This window comes from Berghia stephanieae, chromosome 8 (assembly GCF_034508935.2).
Source record: "Berghia stephanieae isolate SIO BIC M18660-M18661 chromosome 8, UCSD_Bste_1.3, whole genome shotgun sequence".
Taxonomy (NCBI): domain Eukaryota; kingdom Metazoa; phylum Mollusca; class Gastropoda; order Nudibranchia; family Aeolidiidae; genus Berghia; species Berghia stephanieae.
The window spans coordinates 34256323-34281594 of record NC_088367.1 but is presented as its reverse complement, the minus strand read 5'-3'; the positions used below and the strand labels follow the sequence as shown (position 1 = coordinate 34281594).

At 35.4% G+C, this 25272-nt stretch overlaps 2 protein-coding genes across 4 annotated transcripts in view; one reads left to right on the top strand and one right to left on the bottom strand.

Annotated features, from left to right (window-relative positions):
- LOC144978561 (tRNA (cytosine(38)-C(5))-methyltransferase-like) overlaps positions 1–9079 on the top strand; it is a 28976-nt gene extending 19897 nt beyond the window's left edge. The window contains exons 6-8 of one of the 2 annotated variants that reach the window (XM_078924777.1): positions 6660–6717; positions 7132–7288; positions 8896–9079. In XM_078924777.1, the coding sequence (XP_078780903.1) occupies positions 6660–6717; positions 7132–7288; positions 8896–9008 (328 nt within the window). In that variant the 3' untranslated portion in view covers positions 9009–9079. The remainder of the gene's footprint in view (positions 1–6659; positions 6718–7131; positions 7289–8895) is intronic. The other variant, XM_078924778.1, reaches the window with a different exon arrangement.
- Positions 9080–19965: 10886 nt separating this feature from the next.
- The window catches only part of LOC144978560 (double-stranded RNA-specific adenosine deaminase adr-2-like), an 83193-nt gene continuing 77886 nt past the window's right edge, over positions 19966–25272 (bottom strand). For both annotated transcript variants that reach the window (XM_078924776.1, XM_078924775.1), the window contains 3 exons: positions 22596–22839; positions 20927–21087; positions 19966–20300 (listed from right to left, as the gene is read on the bottom strand). In XM_078924776.1, coding sequence (XP_078780902.1) covers positions 20203–20300; positions 20927–21087; positions 22596–22839 — 503 coding nt within the window. In that variant the 3' untranslated portion in view covers positions 19966–20202. The remainder of the gene's footprint in view (positions 20301–20926; positions 21088–22595; positions 22840–25272) is intronic.

Sequence of the window (25272 nt, the reverse complement as noted above, 5' to 3'; positions counted from 1 at the left end):
TCTCTCTCTCTCTCTCTCTCTCTCTCTCTCTCTCTCTCTCTCTCCTTTTTCCCTCTGAGATAAATCTATTGACAGACAATTTATCATGTGTTAAAGCACTTTCTGTTTTGCCACGGCAATGTTCCTTGGGGGGATAAGAAATAGTTGCTGAATCTTTCTCTCACTTGCATCCCACTTTTGGTTGCTCTGTTTCTCGACTGTTGCATTCCATCGTGTGTTGGCTCAGCTACATCGTCATCAGCACGTTGTACCACAGATCTAGTCGGTTCTTGTATGAGGATGAAATTATGTAGCACGGTGATGGCCTTGATTATGTCTGTAGCAGCATCAGGCTGCTCATCAATTTGACTTAGTAATATGCGCCACATCTGCGAAATTTTTCCAAAGGAACATTCAACTGAATTTCTCGCACGAGATAATCGATAATTGAAAATCTCTTTGGCCAATGTTAATTGGCGGTTGGGAAAAGGCTTCATCATGTTTTCTCTCAATGGAAAGGCATCGTCAGCTACGAAAACAAATGGAAGGGTAATGCCTGTTTCTGGTACCTCTGTGTCCTGTGGCAAATCTAGTTTGTCGGCCAGTAGTCTTTTTCCAAATTCAGAGCGAGCAAAAACGCCACCGTCGCTATTGCTACCGCATGAACCCACATCAATTATGATAAATTTGCCATCTGCGTCAGTGACAGCAAGCAACACAATGGAAAAATAGCCTTTGTAGTTGTAGAACTTTGATCCAGATCGGTTAGGCTTCTTGATCCGAATGTGTTTGCCATCGACAGCACCCAAACAATTTGGGAAATCAAACCTTTCATTGAAACCATGAGCGGTTTTTTAGCCACAATTGTCGGTCTGGGGTAGGCATGACTTCCCTCTGAAGTACATCCCACAAAACACTGCATGTTTCTGTCGTGATACTTCTGACGGTTGAAACGCCGGCTCGAAAATGGAAGGATAGCGAAACATGACTCTCTCCAGAACATAGCAACCTGAAAAAGCCAAAAGTACAAAATTATCATTTGATTGAATATATCATAATATAGCTAGTGTAGTTAGTTAGCGCACAAGAAAACCCCATCAAAATCGGGCACGGCAGGGAAAATATCCCAAATTTTGCACAAAAACTCATTTGTGCGTATTATTTCTGAATGGCTGAAAGTACTAAGATTATATAGAAGGAGTTTTCCTAGCGGATTTGTATACGCAATTTTTGTTAAAAACATGGAAGAATTTTTCCTGCCGTGCCCGATTTTTGCGCTAAGTACATAGGCTAATATCATTTTTATTACTTTTATTACTTCTATTTTCCACAGACATTGATGCTAAAAAGCGATGGAAGCAATTGAGGGACTATTTTTTGAAGGCCTTACGTGAGCCACAGAAATCTGGATCTGCTGGTGGTGTGAAAAAAAAATGGTACCTCTTCGACCGGATGCTCTTCATCAAGCCCTACATTATTGATAGGAAAACTTCGAGCAATATGGACCCTCTGTCTCCAGAGGACACCGCAGGGGACGATATAGCGTCCCAGGACAACACGCCCTTCCTTTCAATGGAACCACCTAGGCCACAGACATCCACACCGTCCGATGTTCCAAATGATGAGACGGAAGTGTTGATAGACCCTGAACTAGAAAGCGATGATCGGCAACCACAACGCACAAATGTCGCCAAGCGTGCCAGGAGGCTATTTCCTCAGCAGCGATCATCGCAGTCTCGTTTCGACATTGAAATGCTAGAGGCAACAAAACGTTTGGGTAATAACAAACAGAAAGAATTAAGTGAAGAAGAACATTTCTGCCAAAGCCTTGTCCCAAAACTCAAACAACTGAGCCCCCTGGATAAAGTAGAGTGCCAGGCAGAAATATACATGCTATTGCTGAGGTACATGAGGAAAGGAGAAAACAGGCACGATCAAAATATTCACTCTCAATCCTATTCCAGTACCAATACTGCCACTGTCAGTGATTCTTCTCTTGATATTCATTACCATCAGTACAATCAAGGCTCAATACCTGAAACATCACAAACTATGCCCAACTATGAAGGCATCTCTCCAAACTCAATCACAGTATCGACAATACCCCGAATTTCAAGATTAAAGATACAATTTTTTAAGTGTTACCTTGATGGGTTTGTGCATTATTCATTCTAATAATTAATTCATTTCTTTTTATATACTCTTTTTGTTTTAAACAATACTTCCAATCAGCTTTAATCAATCAATAAACCTGTTTTTATTTTTAAAATTTCTTTGTAGTGGTAAATTTCTTACAATATGATAATATGAATTTCGTAACCCTCCCCCCCCCCCCCCCCCCACACCCCCTTTTGTGCGGACAAACACAATGACCTGGTACTAATTTTGCATTTGAGTGGGGTGAAAACATCTGGTCAACGAAGCAGGGAATCGAACCTGTCCAAGCATCTGAAGTTAACCACTACACAATAGAACCACACACATATTAATGCATAATTAAACCTACCTTAAAGTGATGACCAGACGTTCTTTTGGCGGCAAAGGCTTTCGGAAATTGGTCGTTCTTTTTGTGATGAAAGGCCCAATCTTGTCTAACAACAGCTGAAAAGTTGAGGGTTTCATCCTAATGTATCGAATACATCTTTCCTCGTCCGACAGTATTTCGTCTATAAGATGGTGGTACTCACCATATACGCTTCGCCTTTGATTTATTTTATGGACCCAATATCTACGCCTATATCTTCGCCGTTTACTTAACCATCGTAGCATCAAACACTGAAGAACACGTTCTTCCTCCATTGTCATCCGTCAACCAAAAGTCAAAGTGACAAAAGATGCACAGAAAATGCAACGCTTCCACTCTGTTCGCAAAGGCGTCTTGGAAGCGCCCCGGAATCAAAGCGTCAAAACCCACGCGCCGAAAGCGCAACGCGTCGGCGACGCGTCCGCGTCCACTCTGTTTGGGCCTTAAGAGAGGGACGTAAAGTTATAATATGAGGGGGTGGATGCGGTAATAAGTGGGGTCGGTGGTGACTTTTCGCCAGATCTAACAAACCCAGCTACCCATTCACTGCTGAGTAGACAGGGGCTCAGAAAAAACTCGACTGCACCCGGGATCGATCTCTGGCCCTTTGCGTATAAAGAGAGTGCTCTGTCAACTGAGTTATCGGGGTCCCCAAATATTCTATTGGACTTTTTAAAAATACAGACGTTATAACTGTTTTTTTTGGAAGGAAGAAACTAATGAAACTCATTTTATTTGATTAGTTAAATAAAACACCAAACGAAATTTTAATATTATTGTATTATTTTAAATGACAACAATGCGATAGAAAGGAGTGGTGACAAGAGATGGACAAAAGAAAACAAAAAATCGTACTTGCTACTTGCTAGGTTCGAGACACACACACACACACACACACGCACACACACACACACACACACACACACAAACACACACATCTTTAGTAGTCACAAGCATTTCAAACAATAACCCATTAGAGAAGAGGGGTCATGCCTTCATCATAGATCATTATCATTGCGATCATTATGGTGTAGTAAATTTTGAAATTTACCCCGTATAATGGAATCGTCCAAGGCGTGCGCCTCCTGTTCCCCCCCCCCCCCCCCCCCCCCCATCTCACACACGAAAGGGCGGTTTGCGGAGTGGAGGGAGGTGGTCGTCTGCCTCTATGGTCGTCTGTGTCGCAAAGGGGGGTGGGTGCGATTAATTAAGTGGGATGGGTGGTGATTGGTGGAAGATAGGCAAAGAACCGAGGCAACGAATCGCTGGGAAGGACCGGTCCTCAGCGCGGCACTAGTTGAAAGTTGAAAGGTGATAAGTGATAAGAAGTGAGGACCGCCGCCGGTCTTCACTTTGGGACCGATCCCCGGTTCACAGCTAAAAGACCGTGGGACCGGTCCTCAGCGCGGCACTACTTTTAAAGCACGATGGAACTTCGCCAGTCAGTATGGATGTATTTATGATTGATGTAATGGATGGTAATAATGTATCGATGGAGCTGGCCAAAAGCTGTGCTGGTAGGGGATCAAGGTCGCAGGATTTAATGGGGGCTTTTTTTATCAACTCGTTTATGAAAACTAGGTGAAACTGGTTGGAACTTGTCTAAAGGGGTACCACAGAATGTATTTGTATCTATAAATGGTTCATGCCGATCTAGTTCTGAACGAATGTTATGGATTTTGTCTTTTAAAAAGTTGACAAATGTGTCTGGCAAGTCTCTTTGATTGGTTGTAGATGGTAATGAAGTGCATCTTTCACGTCCAAATAGATCATTGCAGATGTTAAATAATTGTTTACAAGATTTAGAAGTTTCAAATTTTGAAAGAAAATACGTGGTCTTTGCCTTTTTTATTGTTGTCTTCCAGGCACGAAATGCGCTCTTGAATATTTCACGATGAATCATGAGGCCTGATGTTTTCAGCAGTCTTTCTGCTCTCCGACACTTCGTTTTAGCTTCTTTAACGTCCGACGTATACCACGGAGCATACTTGCGGTTGGTGACGGTCCTTGTTTGGAATGGCGCATGTTTGTCAAGCGTTTCAATGAGACAACTATTCCACTGGTCTGGAGAAATAATTGAATTTTTAGTAAGTTTTGTTTCTAAATCGCCTCTGAAATTGTCCAAATTAATGCCTTTAATGTTTCTGGTTGATGTGGTGGTGGTTTCTTGGCATGGTTTTGAAACGTCAAGATTGAAAGAAATGAGGGAGTGGTCCGAAAAGGGGAGATAATCGACGGTGGCGTTGGTTTTTTGGAACTCTGAATTTTCTACAATTACCCAATCTAAAATATGACCAGCAGAGTGGGTTGGCGTTGTTACGATCTGGCACATGTTGTTCTCTGATAATGACTCGTGCAATTTGGCGGTGTCTGTGACGTTGTCGAAGTGAAAATTAAAGTCGCCGAGTATAATTGAATGGCCAGGACGCGTGTGTTGCAAAGTTAGCATCTCGTTGATTTCCTTCCTAACATCAGGTAATTTTATTTTGTTTTTCTTGTTTGCTGGCGGTCGGTAGATGCAGTTGAAGTTGTATCTTGTATTCTGGAGGGATAATCTAAGATCAATGGCCTCCATTGTTTTGCAGCGCATTTCGATGATTTCCACATGTTTACATAATTTTGTTTTATAAAATACGCCAATGCCACCCCTCGCTGATCTTTCCTTGGATACGATCTAAATTGGTACCCAGGGGGTGTCATAGCTTTTTCAACTGGGTCGTCTCCAGACTGTGAGAGCCATGTCTCTACTATAAATAGAATATCGAAGTTCTTCTCCGTTAATAAATCGTTTAATTCTTCGGTTTTGTTACGGCAGGACTGTGCATTCAGAAGACCAATAACAATGTTATTGTTGTCGTTTGTGAAACTGTTTGTGGTTGGTACAGTTACAAGTGTTGGTGGTGGACGGGGGTTTGTGTGGGGGCGGGGTGGACGACGAGTTGTTACCATTGAGATGTTATGTTGTTTCCGTTTGCCTCCCCGAGGCCTGTACTTATTAATATTATTGTAAAAAATCGGATCACTTGAGCTAAAAATCGCAGCTGGAATGTGACGTTGTTTACGTTTACCGCCTCGAGGCCTGTTGTAAAAATCAGATGTTGAATAAAAGTGTTCACAATTATTAAAATAATGATGGTGGTAAATCACGGCTAAAAATAAGGTGAACAATGTTCGTAAGAGTGCGGCGGCCATTAAGTGACTGTGTAAAAATCTTTTAAAACTTACAGTTTCCATGATAAAATACAGAATTATACAGTAGTCCTTTCTTAAGAATTGATAAAAACTATACAATAAGAAACAGTATGTTTTAACGAGTCCAACGAAGTAAAAATGTCCAGGTATCAATATGTAGAAATCACAAAACAATTAAAATACACCAGAGCACACAACGACACCTCTTGCCTGTTAGGCGTGTTTACAATAATTTACAATAATATAACTTAAAACTTACATTATTCGAATAAATATAGAACCTCTCAATATAAAAGTGGATCCGTTTTAGATAGTCCATCAGCACCCGTGTCGGATATCAAATTATTTGTTTTGAGACAACTGAGCTATCTGATCTTAAGATCCCCAAAGCATTTTGTCTTTATATGTGTAGCGCCTTAGAGCACCTTGTGGATTCTATGTGCTGTATAAATGTATTACATTTTAAAGTACCGTAGTGATTAATATACCAAAGGATGTTTTAAGGAAAAAACATTTTCTAAACATGGCAAAGTTACAGAACACAGCTGATGGGAGTGATTTGTGATCTAGTCCATGTCTTGGATTTGAGTCCCATTGTGATGTTTATTCATATTTTCTCACTATACTCAAGTTTAAAAGCGAACATTAAAACTCTCTTGTACCACATGTTTAGGACCAAAGCATATATTTATATATATTATGGTTGTATAGTATGTGAGCAGAATAATGAGTATGAGGTATAACAAATTGTCTCATTATTAATTTCATGTAGTCCTTGCTTATTACTTAGTTTATGATAAGCAAGATGAGGGGGTGGGGTTGGATTGGTATGTCAAAGTTTTACTGTACCTCAAAATACAGCCCTATTGATGTTTTATGTGCAAGTGTTTATGTTTTTGATAAAATGAACTTTTTTTTTTCATATATCTCCATATAATTTTTTTCCTGTCATTTTCTTGCCTAGGTATGGCCATTATGTGGAAGGTGCAGGGTCTTTAGTGCAAATGTCCACCAGTGTCCAGGTATTTGCCAGTGTTTTTCCTCCTCTTAGTTATGTCAAAGCTTCAAATTATTACAATTTTTAAAAGGACCAAAACTTCAAAATCTTATTAAGAATTAAAGGGTGCAACTCGTGTTCGCCAATCTTATTCATTGTATAGGACACCTGGTAGGTGATGGAAATAGGAATTTGATTCCACATGTCCTGTTGAGTGAATTAATGAAGCACATCAAACATACAGTAGAATCTAGATAAAGCCAATACTGCCAGACCAGAAGATTGATCGACTTTCCCCATTTTCAATGGAACATGCTTGGCAGAAAAATTGGGACCAAGAGGTGTGACTTTAAGCAGACATAGACTTATGTGGATTCCACTGTATGCTCTTTCTAACCTTATTTATCATTAACATTTTCCTTCTTAATTTCATTTCAAGGATACTCGGGCAGCAAGTTGCTTTAAATCAAAAGCAGTAGAGTTAAAAAACAAGCATGACTGGGGTGAAGAGGAGCTCTCCATTCTGAAGAGGTTAAAACTGCGCTATTTCTCACCTACAGAAGTTGCCAACCTGCTGTGTTTTCCCTCTGAATTCGGTAAGTTAAAACTGTATGTTTTCAATTTTAGTTTAGCCTGGTATATCAGACCTTGTTGTTTTCATCAAGAGAGCAACAACTTTTAGGCTTTTGTAACTTCATATTACTGTTCTTTGCTGTAAACATTGATGCTGCTCTTTCGGTGAAAACGACTTGGCTTGTAGGTATAATTGGGCAAACTTTTAATATTCCCTCATCCAATATTGACTGTCATCTTCACTCTTTTTTCCCAACCATGTTCCACTTATGGAACAGCCTATCTTCTAGTTTCAACTAGAGCTGTGGCGGGACACTTGCCGCAAAACGATACATCTAGTATTGAATCAGAACTTGTAAACCAATTCACATCCAATAGTAAACAACAACACCTGTAAGCTAGCCGATAACTTGGTTTTAATTGAACGAGAGAGAAAACAATTCACAATCCAAGCAGGAAGTTCCATTTTACCATGAAATTTGAGGGGAGGGGACATGGGGGAAGGTGAGAGAGTTGATGGATCGCCTGTTGATGTAGTACATAGGAGTGTCACTGTATTTTAACCCCTTAACAGCGAGCGATGCTGATTTAAAAAAAAAAAGATTTCCAGAAAATAATTTCCTTTTATCTTTATTATTGTTAATGGAGAATAAACCGTATCCATCAAGAGAGCTGTAAGAGTATCATGACTCAGAATTCAATTATCTATAATCACATTGCTGTTACTTGTCTTTTGATGAATACTGTAAGATCTGGTGTTGGGTCAAAGTAAGATCGAAATTCAACTTTAAAGGGCTACATTGTTTCTTGGTTTTGCTCTCTTTTTAAAAATTGTTTTTCTTCTTTTTTTTTTCACCTCAGTATTACTGATTCCTTTTTTATGATTGGCAACTAAAGTAGGAATGTCACAGGATGATGGACAGTGCGTGTAGTGCAATTAATCCTTTGCCAGTGACATTGATTTTTGGTTTTCAAATAGTAGTTTCCCTTTATATTATTTTGAATGCAGAATAAACCGTTTCCACCATAAAAGCAGTAAGAATATTACGACCTGGGCTTCAATTAAATTATCATTGCAGTGCCATTACTTGTCTTTTGATGAAAATGGTAAGATCTTTTATTTTAGGTCCAAGTAAGATTGAAATTCACCTTTGAAAGGTTAAGTTTTTTGTTTTTTTTCAAACAAGGCTTCGCTGTTTCATATTTTTTTTTCTGACCCAAAGGCTTTCGCTATCTTATTTGTACTAACTGGCTGAGATAAGAATGAAGCAGTCAAATATTAGTTCCTTTTTGTAGAGATGATATATTTTTTTCTTGTAAATCATCTGTTATGTGCTTTTAGTTTTGAATTGAATATATTATATGGTAAATATTTTAGTGTAACTTTATAACAGGATCCTTTTTTGTACCGTGAGGGAACTTTGAGGTTAAGTCAAACTAAGCACATTGGCAATTTGCTCTCGGAACTTATTTCTGTTCCCTATTCAGTCCATGTTGACTTACTTTTTTGTTTGGTGCTTTTACCTTGAATGTTTTTGCATGTCCCAAGGAGTTCGAGGAAACGTACTGAAGTGTATATTATATATACCTATTTCTCTAATCATCTTATTTATTTTATATTTCCTACCAGAATTCCCCCAAGGTGTGTCTGACATACAGAAATACAGATGTCTAGGAAATAGTCTAAATGTCCACGTTGTAGCAAGACTTATTAGAATTCTCACTTCAGATGACTCAAGATAACAAACTTTGCTGTTTTTTTTTACTGTTAGGTACTTTAAACTATAAATAATAAAAATATTTATTTTAAAACATTTTGATTTTTGCTCATATTTGTCAACGATAACGAATTGAGTGATGAAATTGAAACAATCACCAGATTGCCAATGATTTGCATAAATGTAGCACTATGAGGTGATGGAATCTTTGAGGCAGGATGACTTTTTGGGATGTTTTTTTTTTTCTTGTATTTTTCTTTCTTGCTGTGTCTGGCACTTGGCACTTATTCATACACTTTTCAAATCTTTGAGGGTCCCGATAGCTCAAATAGTAGAGCACTTGCTTCACGCGCAAAGGCACGAGATCGATCCTGGGTGCAGTCAAGATTGACCTCCCTGTGGACCCAGCAGTGATTGAGCAGCTGGATCTGTTAGATCTGATGGAAAGTACTTTGCGATAGGCTTGAGTCCGATCCAAAGGATAGTAATCAATTGCTATTGTGAATTTCACGTTATAGAAACTGGGATAAACTCCGGCTCCATGGGTCTAATGGCTCTCAAGGATTACTTTTTTTTTTCAAATCTTTAAGTGTAAGCTTTGTAAAACACTAAGGATATATTGGCTGTATCATTTAATAAAAAATTACTCTAACTCGTACTATAATGATGAAAAATTATCTGTATATTCTAGCATTCTAAAGTGCATGGAGCATTATCTACCTGGAAAGTTGTTATTCAAGTGTGCATATCATTTCATTTTCTTTACTCTCCAGTGGCGAAACGGAATTTCTTTCAAATTTAATTCCTCCCACTTTGTGTCGTGAAGGAAGACCTTGCTTTTTTTTTTATCATTAGAGCTTTATGTGTGTTGCAGCTGGGCTTCATGGAAGTAAAAGCCACACTGCTGTCTGGAATAAACGGGAATATCATATAATAATATTACATGGTTAAGTAACATATATCAGAATAGCAAATTTAGTTGTCTGTGGTTTAATTAATTAGTAAAATTATCACTACACCTCACACATGTCAGACCCACTCAAACTCAGGCACATTTAGTTGGAGGACTCCCTGTAGTGATGCTAGGCAATTCACAGTAACGAAAGCTACAGCTATGACCCATTACCAATGATACTCACCCACTTAACGGGAGCCTGACTTAGCCATTCGCAAAGTGCATTGCAACTTCTCTATAACGACACCATCGGGACCAGAAAAAAATATGTTAAGGAGCAACCAAAAATATTGTTTTGTTTTGTTTTTGTTTTTAAGGGTTTTATGACGCTTGCAACACATTTAGGTCAAATCAGCGCCAGTAAAAAGGAAGAAAATGGGATAGTAAAAAGTTATAGAATTACAATTAAAGCACCCAAGAGAAAGTAAGACAAAGGGGAACTGGGAACAAATAGGGATCAGATGTATATTCCAAGAGCATACCACCCATGTACTTAGTCTGAGATCACCTATAAGTCTCATCCGGACACAAGCACAAAATCCAACAAAGAGGAATACACTCAAATGCTTGCATTATACATAATGCAAAAATAACAAATATAATATTACATAACGGAGGGATGATTTACAAGGAAAAAAATATCATCTCCCAAAACATTAACTATGCATTTGACTGTTTCCCTCCCAGCCAGGGCCAGGACAAAACCAAGTATTCTCATTCCAAGACAAAGACAGAAAGCATGTTTGAAAACAGATATAGGGGGATAGAAGACACAGTATGTACCTCCCTGCCCACTATGGGAGGCCAGGAACCCCACCCAGAACAAAAAAATATGGGGGGAGTACTTAACTATCGCCATCTTTTTTCCAAATAAATAAATTCACTAGCTAGTCAACTGCCGTGGCATTTGCTCGCACTGCAGCAGTCGACTGACTAATGAATGCTTGTGCAATGGGGAGCGTCAGGTAAGCTATATTTTTGTCTTTACTTTGCCTCACCTACAAAACAAACCACCCAAATCAACTGGTCTGGAGGAGACTGGATATCATTGGTTGACCAATGAAGCTTTTTCAAAGGCTAAGACTACTGCATTTTATAGCAAACACTTTCATTGGACCAGAAATTTCACCTAGACTTTTGATTCGAAGTTGGTGACTACTGCCATATTGATGTTGCTATACAAGATTTTTAATAAAATGTATGCCGTGCTAATATAGTAACGCATATCAATTACAAACAAGGAAGAAAAATCTCTCATAAAAGTACAAAGCCACTTAATTGGAACGATCTGACAGAATTTTTTCTACATATAATTTGTGCGTGACGTGACGGTACTGTTTTAATTAAGCAGCTTGCTCTCAATTAATACATCAGGAAAATATCACTGCCATGGAGCAGATGAAACCAAATGGCGTGTTTCCAGAACAAGGACACAAACCCATGTGGAACAGATTTCCAGTAAATCATAAAACAATCACTGTAATTTTCTTTAAAGTTTATTCAATATGAAAATAGAACTAAATGGCTAAAAATTAAATTCTTCATTGAAAATATTAACTTTTGTAAAACAACATTTGGAATAAGAAATATTATGGTGAATTGAAGTCCTTTAAAAAGATAATATTATATAACTTATGATGTAGTTCATGAAACATAAAGATAAGAGTAGACACTAGTATGCTGCTATTATATCGTAGATTCTAATAGAATGAGACAAATAAAAATATCAATAAAATATAACTAGCTTTAGACCAGTCAGCAACAGAAATAAAACATTTGCTGTTTATTTGGACTATGGGTTGTCTCAGAAATCACAGGAAAAGTGCCATATCTTGAACATTATCTAAACCTTTCACTCTGTTATCCGATTTAAGTGCTTCAGGCAATTTTGAATTAGGATAAATCATTTATAATGCTAAAAAATAAATGCGGCTTAAAAAATGATTAAGTACAAAAAATCCCCACAAAATTGTTGAAATTAAAAGGGGAACTTTTCATTCAATTTCTTTATGCAGAAAAGGAGAACAGGGAAATTTCATTGAAATGTATTCCAAATTTAAGGTGACCAAGCAGGGAATGAGTGAAACAACACGAATTCAGAAGAATGTCATGTTTATCAAGATGTTTTGAAAATAGTCAAAATATGTGACATTTCTGATACTCTAAATCATTCGGTCATCAACCAATGTAGCCAAAACTTCCAAAATCCAAAATATTTTGTAAAAGCAGAGCATTGCAGGAGTCCAAGACAGTTTGTCATCCTGGAAATGTGATAACTGCCATATGCCACATTGCAAAGATCACCAGAGAATGTCAGCAAAATATTAGAGGAAGGGTCAACTCTACATCCTGATAATGAATGAATTAAAAATTTGTGAAATTCATATATCAATATTTATAAAATCCTTTAATTTTACCACGACTTCCTTTTATCCCTGGGACAGGACAACCCTTTGAGGTATTGTTCCTTTCATGAGGTAAAGACATCACTGTTCAAGCTGAACAAAAACAATTAATATTTGTTATGCGTAGCATGGAATATATTTATGAGCATGTTTAATTTAATTTCAAAAGTGAAGTTTCAAGGCACCATCATTTTATTTTAAGGCATTACTTATCACACAAAAAAATTCATTCATTCAGTATACCAAGTTAAACATTGCATAGATCATAACAAAAAAATGCTTATATTTATATGAATGCATTTCTGAACTAGAATCAAACTTGATATTATATAGTTGGTAATTGTTTTGTTTTTTCCTATCTCCTTTCACAACAGTTCATTACTGATTAAATATCCAATTTACACAGGGTGTGTTTTTTATTATTACCCGATAAAAAATTGAACTAGCTAAAAAACTAAAACCATCGGAGACATCTGTTGTTTTTTGTTTTTTTTTTGGTGGGGGGGTTGGGTTGCATAATGTTAAGAATTTATTCAAATTTTGTGTCATATCAATTTTAACTGCACACAAAATTTGGTTACTAAATTATGATGTTTACAGGAAAACCAGGCAAGACGTGGTGCGCAATGATATTTATGGCATAATTTACAAATCAAAAATAGCAGATGACATTGAAAAAGTGAACGTTATCTTGTGGTTACATGATTTCAAATCACCTACAAAAGTAAGAACACTGTACCAATGAGAATATGGAGGAAAACAAAAACATACCTTATCAAATGTGAATTCAATACGTTTGTGGTATAAGAACTTAGTAGAGACAGATGAACTGATTGAATGCAGTTGTAACTCTCTGAAAAAGTCGTTTTCCAGAAAGATGGAACACCACCACATTTGGGGACCAAATGTGAGAGCCTGTTTAGATAAAAAACTTTTGTGGCAGATGGATTGGAAGGGGTGGGCCCATCAACTGGCCACCAATGTCACCTCTTTTGATTTCTTTTCTGGGGTTATATTAAAGACAGTTTATGTCACCCGAATAAGAGATTGTAACTATCTCCAAATAACCTGGTGGCTATTTCAAATCTTGACCTCCAAACACCGACACGAACATTAAGGACTGCCCACATGGACAGTTTCATTCCCCAAAACCTCAGAAACTTCTCATTTTACCCCAGAATCACCACAGATTGGAACAATTTACCGCAAGAAGTTACATCTGCACCCACTTTAGATTTATTTACAGCTTCTAGATCACTGCTCAATTTTCAACCAAATGTTATCATTCATGTCAAAATCTTCATTAGTGAAGGTGGACATAAAGGAAGATTCAGATCAAGATAAGGGAAGTTGTGGCGACAGTTAACCCTCAAATGCTACTAAACACGTGGAGAGAGAGCTGAAGAAGTGGTTATAAACGTTGAGAGAGAATGGAGGATCCTATGTAGAGGTTAGCTTTAAACGGTATGGTACCCTGTTTTGTGTGTTAAATTTTGTGTAAAAAGTGAATATGACACATTTTTATTTTTCTTCCAATTATTGCATCAAAAAACTGCATGAGTCAAATTTCCCTTTTATTACAAAAAGCACAACTGTATTGTAACGACTTATCACATTTTCCTGAAATTTTCACCACAAAAAACTTGAATTGTAATGGAAAACTATGCAAAAAAACTAGATGTTTCTAGCATTTCTAGTTTTTAAGCTATTTCAGTTCTTTATTGGGTTAAAAAAACAAAAACAAAAAACACTCTGTATCATTGTTCCCCAAAGCATGACCAAAGTCATAATACCAGAGTACATAATATAAAAGTTCAATATGCCTCATATAACAAAGGATAAAGATGATATTGATATGCATTACCATTAGTATTCACAATACCTCTCAAAGTATTTCTCTCTTTAAAAAAATATATATATTTATGATCTACTGCATAAAATGGTCAAAATGGTAAAATTATGATTTAAAGTAATGTATGTTTTCAACAACATAAAAATAATAGAAAAACTAAAATGAAGTTAGGGTGTTGGATGTTGCACGATCCACACAAAAAAAGAGGAAAATTTGTAAAATCCCCTATTTCTTAATTTTTTGCTTTCAAAGAGGGTGCCCAGTGCTGCATTTTATCAACAACAAAAAAGCAGCTAGAATAATTAAAAACATTTTCTACAGTCAATTGAATGTTGTAAAAATAAATTTTATACTTTATCCTCAGTGTTTTATTTTCAGAAAATGATGCACACAAAATAATTGTAACTTTGGCCCTAATTAGCTTAATCATATATCTTATAATTTAAAAAGAAAATAAACCAATAATAATAGTAATAATAATAATAATAATAATAATGATGATGATAATAATAGTACATGTATCAACTGGTATCAATATCAAGCCACCAGACAATGTTCAGCATCTGGACATAATTCTAGATGAAGGCATTGGGGCATTTTTGGCCTTTGGAAGATGCCTTTTTAATAATTTCCTTCTGTTTGAAAACGAATGGATGCTACAAAATAAAAAAAAAACCAAACAAGGAGGAAAAGTCCAAAAATGAGAAATGCAAAAATTACTGGGTAAAAATTTATGACTAGATTACATTGTGACCAACTGAATTAATTTGATTTCACAAAAGAGCAAATCACACAAATTCTGCATAGTTGTGAATGGCACTCAACACGTCTTATCTAATATCCAGGGCATCCGACTCTAACCAAGTGTGGTAAAATTATTTTTGTAGCTTTTATCAAAGCCAAACCTCTCCCCTAACCTTGTGACCAAAAGAGACTAATCACAATATCCATGTGATCTAAACACACAAGACAAGTGTTAGTGCAGAAGCCGCACTGGTTTTTTTTCTTCTATTTTTTCTGAACATCACCTCTCTCGCACTTACAACAGTCGGACACCCTTGATATCTATTTTATGTAAATATATTAATTCCATCGCTTTCAACATGAATGAATATCAAACAAATTTGTTTGATTGTTCTTTCATGTGAGCATATGAGAATGAAAAAGATGATTTATGACTAAATGTTATTTAGGAAATAAAAGAACCAATGTATCTTAAATACTTCAAAACAGCCTGAAATTTTCATTTGAAAAACAGCAAGAGTTAACAACTGTAGAGTAATCATAAATGCAATTCATTATTCAGTAAATCAATAAAATGAAGTTTTTACTTCTGGTTGGATGAATGTTTGCCGTGATTTTGATGAACTGACAATTCAGGGGTGATGTAAATCAGGACATTTTTTAAATGCTAATTTAATAATAAAAGAAACCGTTTACAATTTAAAAACCTCTGAAGTATTTCATTCTAATGTTCTTTTGATTTATCTTCTAATAATCTAGATTTACTCTACTCTTTGAACAATCATATCCCAATGATTGATAACCATGAGATTGAAGAGATGAGGTAGTTAAGTCATATTATCTGCCACTCAATAATCAAGATAAACCTATTTCCAACCTTGATTCTTATAGATTTGTCATTATTTGCAATGAGTTGAGAAATTTATATGATCCTGCGATCAAGATCAATAAAAGAGTGACTAAGAAATTAAAAGTTTCAATGTTGCAACTTAATTGTTTCTGCTTGACTGTATACAAATGCTGTTATGATTAAATGCAGCAGGAGAGAAGATGACAATATGCTTGTCTGCTATAATGGTGAGTTAAGTGAGAGCGCTTGTCTTATCAGGCAATGAATAAGGTTATTCCTGGAGATTGGAGTGGACTTAATAACAATTTGATTGGATGGATAATAGATCACAAATTGCGCCTGAATTTGTAGTGGTTTTCCAGTTTCCTGCATGTGTCAAAGTATGATTATGCAGACCTGCCACAGGCAATAAAAAGAAAGAAAACAGTACTTACATCCTCTTTATAATCCGGATTTTGAGAGAAAAAAATCTGTATTAATCCAAAATGCATTATGAACAAGGTTCAGTGAATTCTAACTTGTAAATTGATGAAGTGTGGTTTAATTTAGTCACATATTTCCAATTTTAAGTAAAAATTACAATACACTATTCTCATGAGTTTTGACTGAAAAATCTGAATCTTGAGCTAAAAATCCGAGTTTGATCCCTTAATAATCTTAATATAGAAATCCATATAAGGATCGGGTCTGAATTATGTCATTAGAGATTTTAGTCACGTATCGGGTTGTGTTAGTATCATCCAGCAAAATTTGTAAAGTTAGAAAAATGTTTAATATGTAATACAGTTCAGTCTCATATTTGCAATTATCTGAAATGATTGGCACAACATGAAGGAAAAACAGAAAAATCAATGGATTGATTGATTTGATGATTTCAATTTTTATCATACAATTGTAGTGAAAAAGGGTGAGAATAGCTATGTAATTGTACAAGCACTTTTGTTGTCTGCGTTTGATATGTAATAACAACAGCTGCTCTGTGGTTTCGAGATAAAGAATCAATCACAAAAACCTGACACTTTTAATTAGAATTGTCACTTTCAACTGGATGAATTTATAACTTGCAATAACCGAACTAGTATCAGTATTTGTGGAACTAGAGATCAATTCTTAGTCATCTCAAACAATATTTCTGTTGACAAGTCCTGCACCTCAAATCATAAACATTATATGACCATGACAAAAAGACTAGAGATTTTAATTTTTCAAAGCACCACCACTTAATAATCCACACAATTTTTGGATAGAGATAATTATCAGAACTATTAAAGCATTAACAAATGGATGGAAAACGTCATGCAGAATAATTAGCTACTTTGTTTTGTGGAAGCAACAATAACAGTAAATTTTCATAAGATACCTTTGAAACATATGCATAAGGCATTGTAATCTTAGAATATCAAAATTATTGTTTCAAATGAGGCATACAATAATGACAGTTGAAATGAAGAAATCATGTATCTATTATAGCAATTTATGGGAGCTGCTGACCTGAAATCGATTCATGACATCAAACAATCTTTTTAAAAATTAAGCACCTTGCACCAAATAATACAATGCTATAGAAATGTTGCATTGTAATTATAGTAAAACTCATCAAATATATTTTTAAAATATATAACTCATCACACATAATCAATTTCAATTTATCAAATTCTGAAGTTGAATCAAGAACTGAATGTGTTTGGATGTAGTAGGAAAACGCCGTTTTTGTGAGGCCGAAGCCAGATGAACTTTTTAAAATATCTCGCGTTACATGTTAATTTGTCTTTTAAATACCTGAAGTAATTTAACAACAAGACACTTGACACAGTGTAATTTGTAGTTTTTACCTCATAGTCATGGTATGTTTGCAGTTCTTAGTTTCACTTGTAAGACTGAATTGGTTGAGCTTTCTTACTTTCAAAGTTTGAACGTAGTCATTAAGCTTATCCTACACAATATGTAAGCCATTGCATCTATCTCTCAGTAGAATCTAACCTGTCAAGTTTGAATAAAATCTACATACTTTCATAAATGCAAATTCTTCTTCCCCTTCAATACTGAAATTTTGCATGATTTTGACTTAATACCAGATTGAGAGGATGGATCACAGAGGAAAATTTTCTTCTTGTAAACGAATATCTTTAATTTTATTTTTTAACATTTTTGGACGGAGATCTCTGAATGAGTACAGCAGATTGTTTTTTCTTTTAAGATAACAGAAAACAAAAGAGATCAATAAAACAACAAAGAGATAAAATAAGGCATATACGCAGATGTTTTGAAACATTGACCCATGATAATGGAGTGAGGAAATTGATTTTTCTATCAATAACCCCATGTTTTAAAAATTTATGACTTAATATCGTATTTTTTAAAAATATACAAAACAAAGACAAACAACAACAAACAAACAACTAAAGAAAAAATAACAGAATTCAATCATGTCTATTCGTAGTCGTCAGAGTAGCCTCATGACAAAATCAAAATCAAAATCATATGAATGTAGCAAATTTTGACCGTGGAGGAAAGTGGGAGAAACGCAGAAAAGACAAGTTTTATTGAAGATGGGAGCCATTAAAAGTTGGAATTGTGACAAAGGGTTATAACAGACTTGGTCACTGACAATTGTGATTACACCCTCCTTGTTTTCTTTTCTTTAAAAATTTCAAAATCTTTGTAAATTAGTGCAATATTATCTTAATATCCCATCCCAACCCTGATCAATAATAATATTCATATGAAAAACAATAAGGATAATCAGTTTACGAAAGGAAGAAGGAGGTGATATTTCTTTTCATAACAAAGTTTTCAAAATGATATGATATCTATCTAAGATATTTATAAATTTTACGTCATATTGTTTTGATGAACTGGAAATAAACAGTCAGCAAATTTACTGCATATTTAGCAAGACGAGTCTAGTAACCATAATATTTTTAACACATGAGGGTTTTGTTTAAGACAAATTAATTCAAAAAATAATTCAAAATGTACGATTTGGTCATTGTCACGGGAGTAACAAGTCAAAGTAAAGTACCATCATTTAAGACATTGGTTTATATCAAGCTAGCCACAAGAGCACCTATAAAAATATATGTGAAGTTTAAGACAAGAAAAAACTGGATGATAGATGAAAATGAGTTATTAAAAAAATAAAAATAAATCGTTCAAAGAGGGGAGTTTCTAATTTAATATGGCAAAAGCAAACGTGCCGACTTGAAAACTTAAAAATTCGTAATTTTTATGAGATAAAAATTAAATTCACCATTGTTAATTTTAAAAATCAATAATTTTTCCTCAAAAGGATTAAATAACCCTTTAAATTCCTTTAAATTATTTCATTTTCAGGAAGTTTTAATGGCTTAGAGATGCTCATGAAGTTCTGGAATTAGAGCCACCATTGCATAATTTGACAAATTTTCTGTAATAGTAGGCAGGTATGCGAAAGTATTTCTTTGTGGCAGTCTGGGGACAGAAAGGGCTTAAGGATTAATGAATAAAACAGCTTCAGTTTCATATTCATGCTTCTCCAAACAGACAAAATGATTCAGCAAAGCAGATTTCCATTTCTTTTGATGCAAAATACAAAACAAACACAATTTAATTTTTAGAAAGAAATAATAATAATAATAATAATAATAATAATAATAATAATAATAATAATAATAATAATAATAATAATAATAATAATAATAATAATAATAATAGTAGTAAGAATAATTTTTAAAAAAATAATGATGATGATGATGATGATGATAATAATAATATAAAGTTCATAAGATTCATTATTTGCCCGATTAATACTGACTGAAGCTGTAATATTCCTTATTTCTTTTAGTCCTGTAAATCGATGTATGCTTCCTATTCACAATTGAATAAGAAAAGGGAGTCGAAATTCAACAGCTTAAACACAGTAATTGGGTCAACAAATTTAATTTGATAAAAATAATTGTGGTAAACATTGAATCAGGAGCAAAGCACACATTATTCAAAGATCTAATGGCACAATTTAAAGTTTGATAACTTCCTTATATTTATGATAGAGATAAAGGAACAGAATGTGAGACAAGCAGAGTTGACAGATAAAAAGGAAGGTGTTGAGAACAAAGTGGAATGTGATGTAAAACATATCCATCTGATGTAGACAACAAACAGAATTATATGATAATAAATAAACACAATTTTTTCACATTTTGAACATTCGCTCCTTATGTATATGGATAAATTCTTTGGTAAACACGCTGGCATCTGTTGCTTTTGCTGCCACTTATCTGGTAGGAACCACCGCACCAACCACTTCCACCACCAAAATGTGATTTCTAGACAAACTGGTGGCTTTAATGATGAATATAACAAATGAAGATGGTGAAAAGATTGTGTCGTTCTGTTTTGCGATTGCCTTTGAAGTGGGCAAATGCACCAACAGGGCTAGCACGAAGTTGGACAGTCGTTTGTAAAATTGTCCGTGCCGTAGGTTTCCTGAAGGGAGTACCAGTGTCCGAAACCCATGACTGCCATGTGCTGACCTGAAAATAGCAATAAAAATCCAAATATTGATTGCTGATGGCAATAATGAAGGTTTATTTTATCAACGATTCCAAGAAAAGTCTTATACTGATAATGTAATTAATGGAAACGTTTTCAAAGACAAAATGTTTAACATCTATTCCGTATAAGGATGCTTAGAACAACAAACAAAAACAAACATGAGCTTTTATACGTAGCACAATATCCATCAAATGTGCTCAAAGTGCTTTACAGGGGGTCCCAAATCAATAGCAACACTAAACATGTTGGATGAGAGGAGGCGTCCAAAAGGCTCGATTATATTTTTATTTTAGTGACAGAGACAATGCTGTTACCAGCCAGGAACTCATTCTACATGGTGTGAGTGCGAAAATGTGAGTAAAGAGCAGTTTCCAAGAACTCAAATTTGTGCTGCTTAAGTGGACACCCTGTATATTCTCCACTAAAAATGAAATTAATCAATTGAGAAATCAGACTCAAAAACTGAAAATAGGCTATGCATTTTTAGACTTCTTAATTCCACATACTTTATCCATGTAAAATATAAATTAGTGGGCACAGTATAACTTGAACAGTTATTGAAAATAGATAATGTATAACAGTATGAAATATATTTTTCACTCACCAACAAAGCTTTTCATCCTCTGGAATGTGGTGGCACACCGTTTAGCAGTGCTGTAGCTCATTGACATGAGATCTGTACGGCCAAATTTAGCACACAACTCAAAGAAGAGCTCATGAAGGGTCCGTTTACAAATACGTGATATCCTTGGTTCATCCATGGGTCTAAAGATAAAACAAAAACTCACTTTTCATTATTGTTAATATTGTAAGTATTGTTATTACTACCATTGTTGTACAATTTTGTGGTTATTAATGGAATCATTTTACACAATTATCACACCTGAAGTTGGAAAATACAGTGTTGCTTTATCCTGAAATTGATCAACCAATTATTACAACATTTGAGGCAATATTCAAAGTAGATCTGCTACAAGCAACAAACATCTGTTTGTTTTGGGAGGAGAAAAGTCCGGATTAAAAAAAAAAAAGGGGGGTGGGGAATCTTTATCAACCCTAATGCATGACTTTCCCCTTACTTATATAAATTATTACTTTAAAATGCTTTAGAACTTTGATATACTGTAGTTCAACATGGTCATTCACCCATATTATTATGAGTAAAAATATAAAAATACAATATCTTTAATCAGTTTTTCTTCAAAATTTTGGTTAAAATTCTGTATCTGGAGGGAAACATCTATTGGCCCCAGGAAGATGAATGTATACCAATTCTATATATAAGTGGCAGATATGTCAAAGGATGATAATAACTGTCACTCGTGAAATATAAGTAAAAGCAAGTTTTCAACCAAAAACATAAATGATTAAAGCTAAATCAAAAGCAAAATGTTACCTAACAAGAAAAAAAAATGTTAACACAGAGAACATTTAAATTATCAGGCATCTTTTGATATAGCATTTGTAGTAAACTATCTAATCTACTACAGTCCAGTCCAGATAATTCGAAATCTGATAAACCGAATTTCTTTTAAATCGAAAGAAATACGATGTAATGAATTATTTTCTTCTTTTTCTATATAAAATATTCATGGTTAATTCGAATTCGAACAGTCGTTATTCTCTTTATTCGAAGTGCAAGTGCTTGCCCATCACTAAAAAAAAAAAACTCTGGAAGGTCATAACGAACTGCCTGTTCTCCGTATCCACCCTCCCACGCGCTTTAATGACTGAGCTGACTAATAATAATAATAACTAGACCCCTGAGGCATGTAATGGTGTGTTGTTCCCTCTCCGTCCCACCCGCCTTCTCTCTTCTTTCTCCAAATTGACCAGCTGTCTCGCGTCATCCCTCTCTCCTTCTCGCGCTCTCATCACTAAGACTAACTTGTGGTCTGCAGGCCGCTGGCTAACAAAGGGGGGTTGGTTATAAATAGATCTAACACACAGTGATAACCACATGCTGACCAATACACGGCACGAACAATCATAGTAATATAACCCTGATACCTGGAGTCAGGTTTAGTTATTTCCCTTGTTTGGAGACAAATCGAATTCTGATAAATAGAAGTCATTTGCTTTTCCCACCCAATTCGAATTATCAGGACTGCACTGTAGTTCATGGACAGATACCACTCTTTAATGAATGGTGCTTATTTATGTTTGACTTGCTATTCGTTTTTCTGTTGTTTACTTGCTGTTATGAATGCATAATAAATCTTTTGAGTTTAATCCACCTTAATCATTTATCAACAATGATAAACAGCACTTACTCCATGTTGGTTACCCCAGTGATAGCATCAATGACTTCAGTATCTTCATCTCCGTAAGACCAGGTGATGAAGTATTGCTTGGACTTGTTGATGGCATAGATGTCACACATGTCATCGTGGGGGTACTGAATCTCTGGACTGTTGATGCGGTATGGTCGTTGGATCACTTCATGTAGACGGCCACACTTTATCCTCCCACTAATTGCCCTAGGTAAGTGACCACGTTGGTCTCCCGTGTGACTGCCTAAAAACAAATAATGAGATGCCAGCCATATATAAAAATAGTGCAGGAAAATAATGAAAAATTTGGCCTGACTGGTAATCATAAGATTTTTACTCTGCTCTCTGATTATTGTTTCAGTTATTTCTTCCTTTTTACCACTTGTACACTTAGAACTTTGTCATCTAGTGGTATGACATGAATTGTACACTGCAGGTCTTGGGCTCAAGTTCTGCAGTGGCCAGCAGGTTGTTGAGTCCTTGGAAAAGACTATTCACTTACACTTCCCCACAATACTCTGTCTCTGTTGAAAAATAAAATTCTAACTGTACCTTAGCATCATACTTCATCCTATCACTGTTGGCTTGGGAACAAGTGCTTTGAGCAAAATTAATGGATACTGTGCTATATTAAATCTTTTTAGAATGACATGATTTATACATATAGAGGGTGTTGTTTTTTTTTTTCTCCTACCCGATAAAGAATTAAAATAGCTTAAAAACTAGAAATAATAGAAACATCTAGTTTTTTGCATAATTTTTTACCACTATTCGAGTTTTTTTTGTGGTAAAATTTCAGGAAGATGCTATAAGCCGTTACTTTACAGTTGCGCTTTTTGTAAAAAGGGATAAATTTGACTCAAGCGATTTTTTTACAGAAAAATTGGAAGAAAAATATAAATGCATCTGATTCAGTTTTACACCAAATTTATATAAACACGCAAGACAGGACTGTTTAAAGTTAAACCTCTACATAGGATCCTCAATTTTCTCTCAATGTATCTAACTGATTTCTCAACTCTCTCCACATATTTTGTAGCAATTGATGGGTGACTGTCGCCACAAGTTCCTTTATCTTGATTTGAGATGGTTGTAATCTCTTATTCTGGTGACATAAACTCTGTCTTTAATGTAACCCCAGAAAAAGAAATCAAGATGAGTGATATCAGGTGACCTGGGTGGCCAGTTGATGGGTCCACCCTTCCAATACATCTGCCAGGAAAGTTATTTATCTAAACGGGCTCTCGTATTCATTCCCCAATGAGACAGTGCTCCATTTTGCTGGAAAACAACTTAGTTAATAGCAACTAATTGTATGGGGTATGCAAAAAGATTCAGGATCTCTAAGAAAGGGCAAACTTATCATTAAAAATGACGATGGGAAAGTCATTTGTGATGACAAATAGTTGATAAGATAAAGGACTTTTTTCATGCCAAATTCAAACAGGAAAATGAAATAGAACCTTTTGAGGAGGCTGACTCCAGCCTAGACGAAGAAATAAATGCCAGCAAGGTCAACAAAGCTATAAGTAAATTAAAAAACAACAAAGTTCGTGGGATAAACACAATCAAAGCAGAAGAACTCAAATGCCTTGCAGAAGAAGACCACAAATAACTAGCAGACATGTTCAACGAAATGTTCATACAGAAAAGCCATCAGGACTTGGGGTCAAGGAAACTCATTTTACTGAACAAACTAAACAAGACACAAGGCCCATTACAAAACCTACAACCTATCGTACTCCTCTCTATCATCAGAAATGTGCTTAGCCTTATTACATTGAAGCGAATATGACCAGCAGTGGAGGAGTATCTGTTCTTCTCAAAGTCTTCTCAAAGTGGGTTTCGAAAAGAAAGAAGCACAAGTGACACAGTATGGACACATAGGTGGTAAAAACTAGAACCCAAAAGTACAAAGAAGAGTTTGCAATTCTCGGTACAGATATGAGTTCTGCCTTTGATACAATATGTAGAAGCAATCTATAAACAGCACTATAAAAATCTTTCTGGAGAGGGACCATGTTAGATTGATCAGAGCAATACTTGCCAATACAACTCTCACATTTATGTTTGCAAAGAATCAGCAACAATCAGAACAACAGTTGGAATGCCACAGGGGGATGGTATTAGTCCTATCTTATTCAATGTGTATCTAGAAGCTGCACTCAGAGAATTAAAATCAAAATTATGTCCAAATCAAAGACTTACCCATGAACTTATTTATGCAGACAATGTGGACCTCGCTTAGAGACTCACAACACAAAGCATATAACTATTTACCTGTCGTATCTAATACGCTAAGTCAATGGAACCTCAAAGTCAACAAAACAAAAGCGGAAATAACAGTAGTTGAACGGACCAATGATGATTGGAAAAATGTCAGGAAGCTTGGGCACTTGATCAAATAGGAAGAACACATTAAAAGAAGGAAAATTCTATCACAAAATGGCTTTCGTGACCTATTAAATATCTGGTATAGGCAGGAAATATGAGCAAAAGCAAAAGAATAGGCCTCTGCGCAGCCCTTGTACTACCAATATTACTCTACAACTGTGGTACATGAGGATTAACAAAAAAAAATTTAGACAGCCTGGACGCCCTACACAGAAAACAAGTCTTAGGTGTGATATGGCCAGACAAGATTAGTAACCAAGATCTCTATGACCATTGCAGAGTA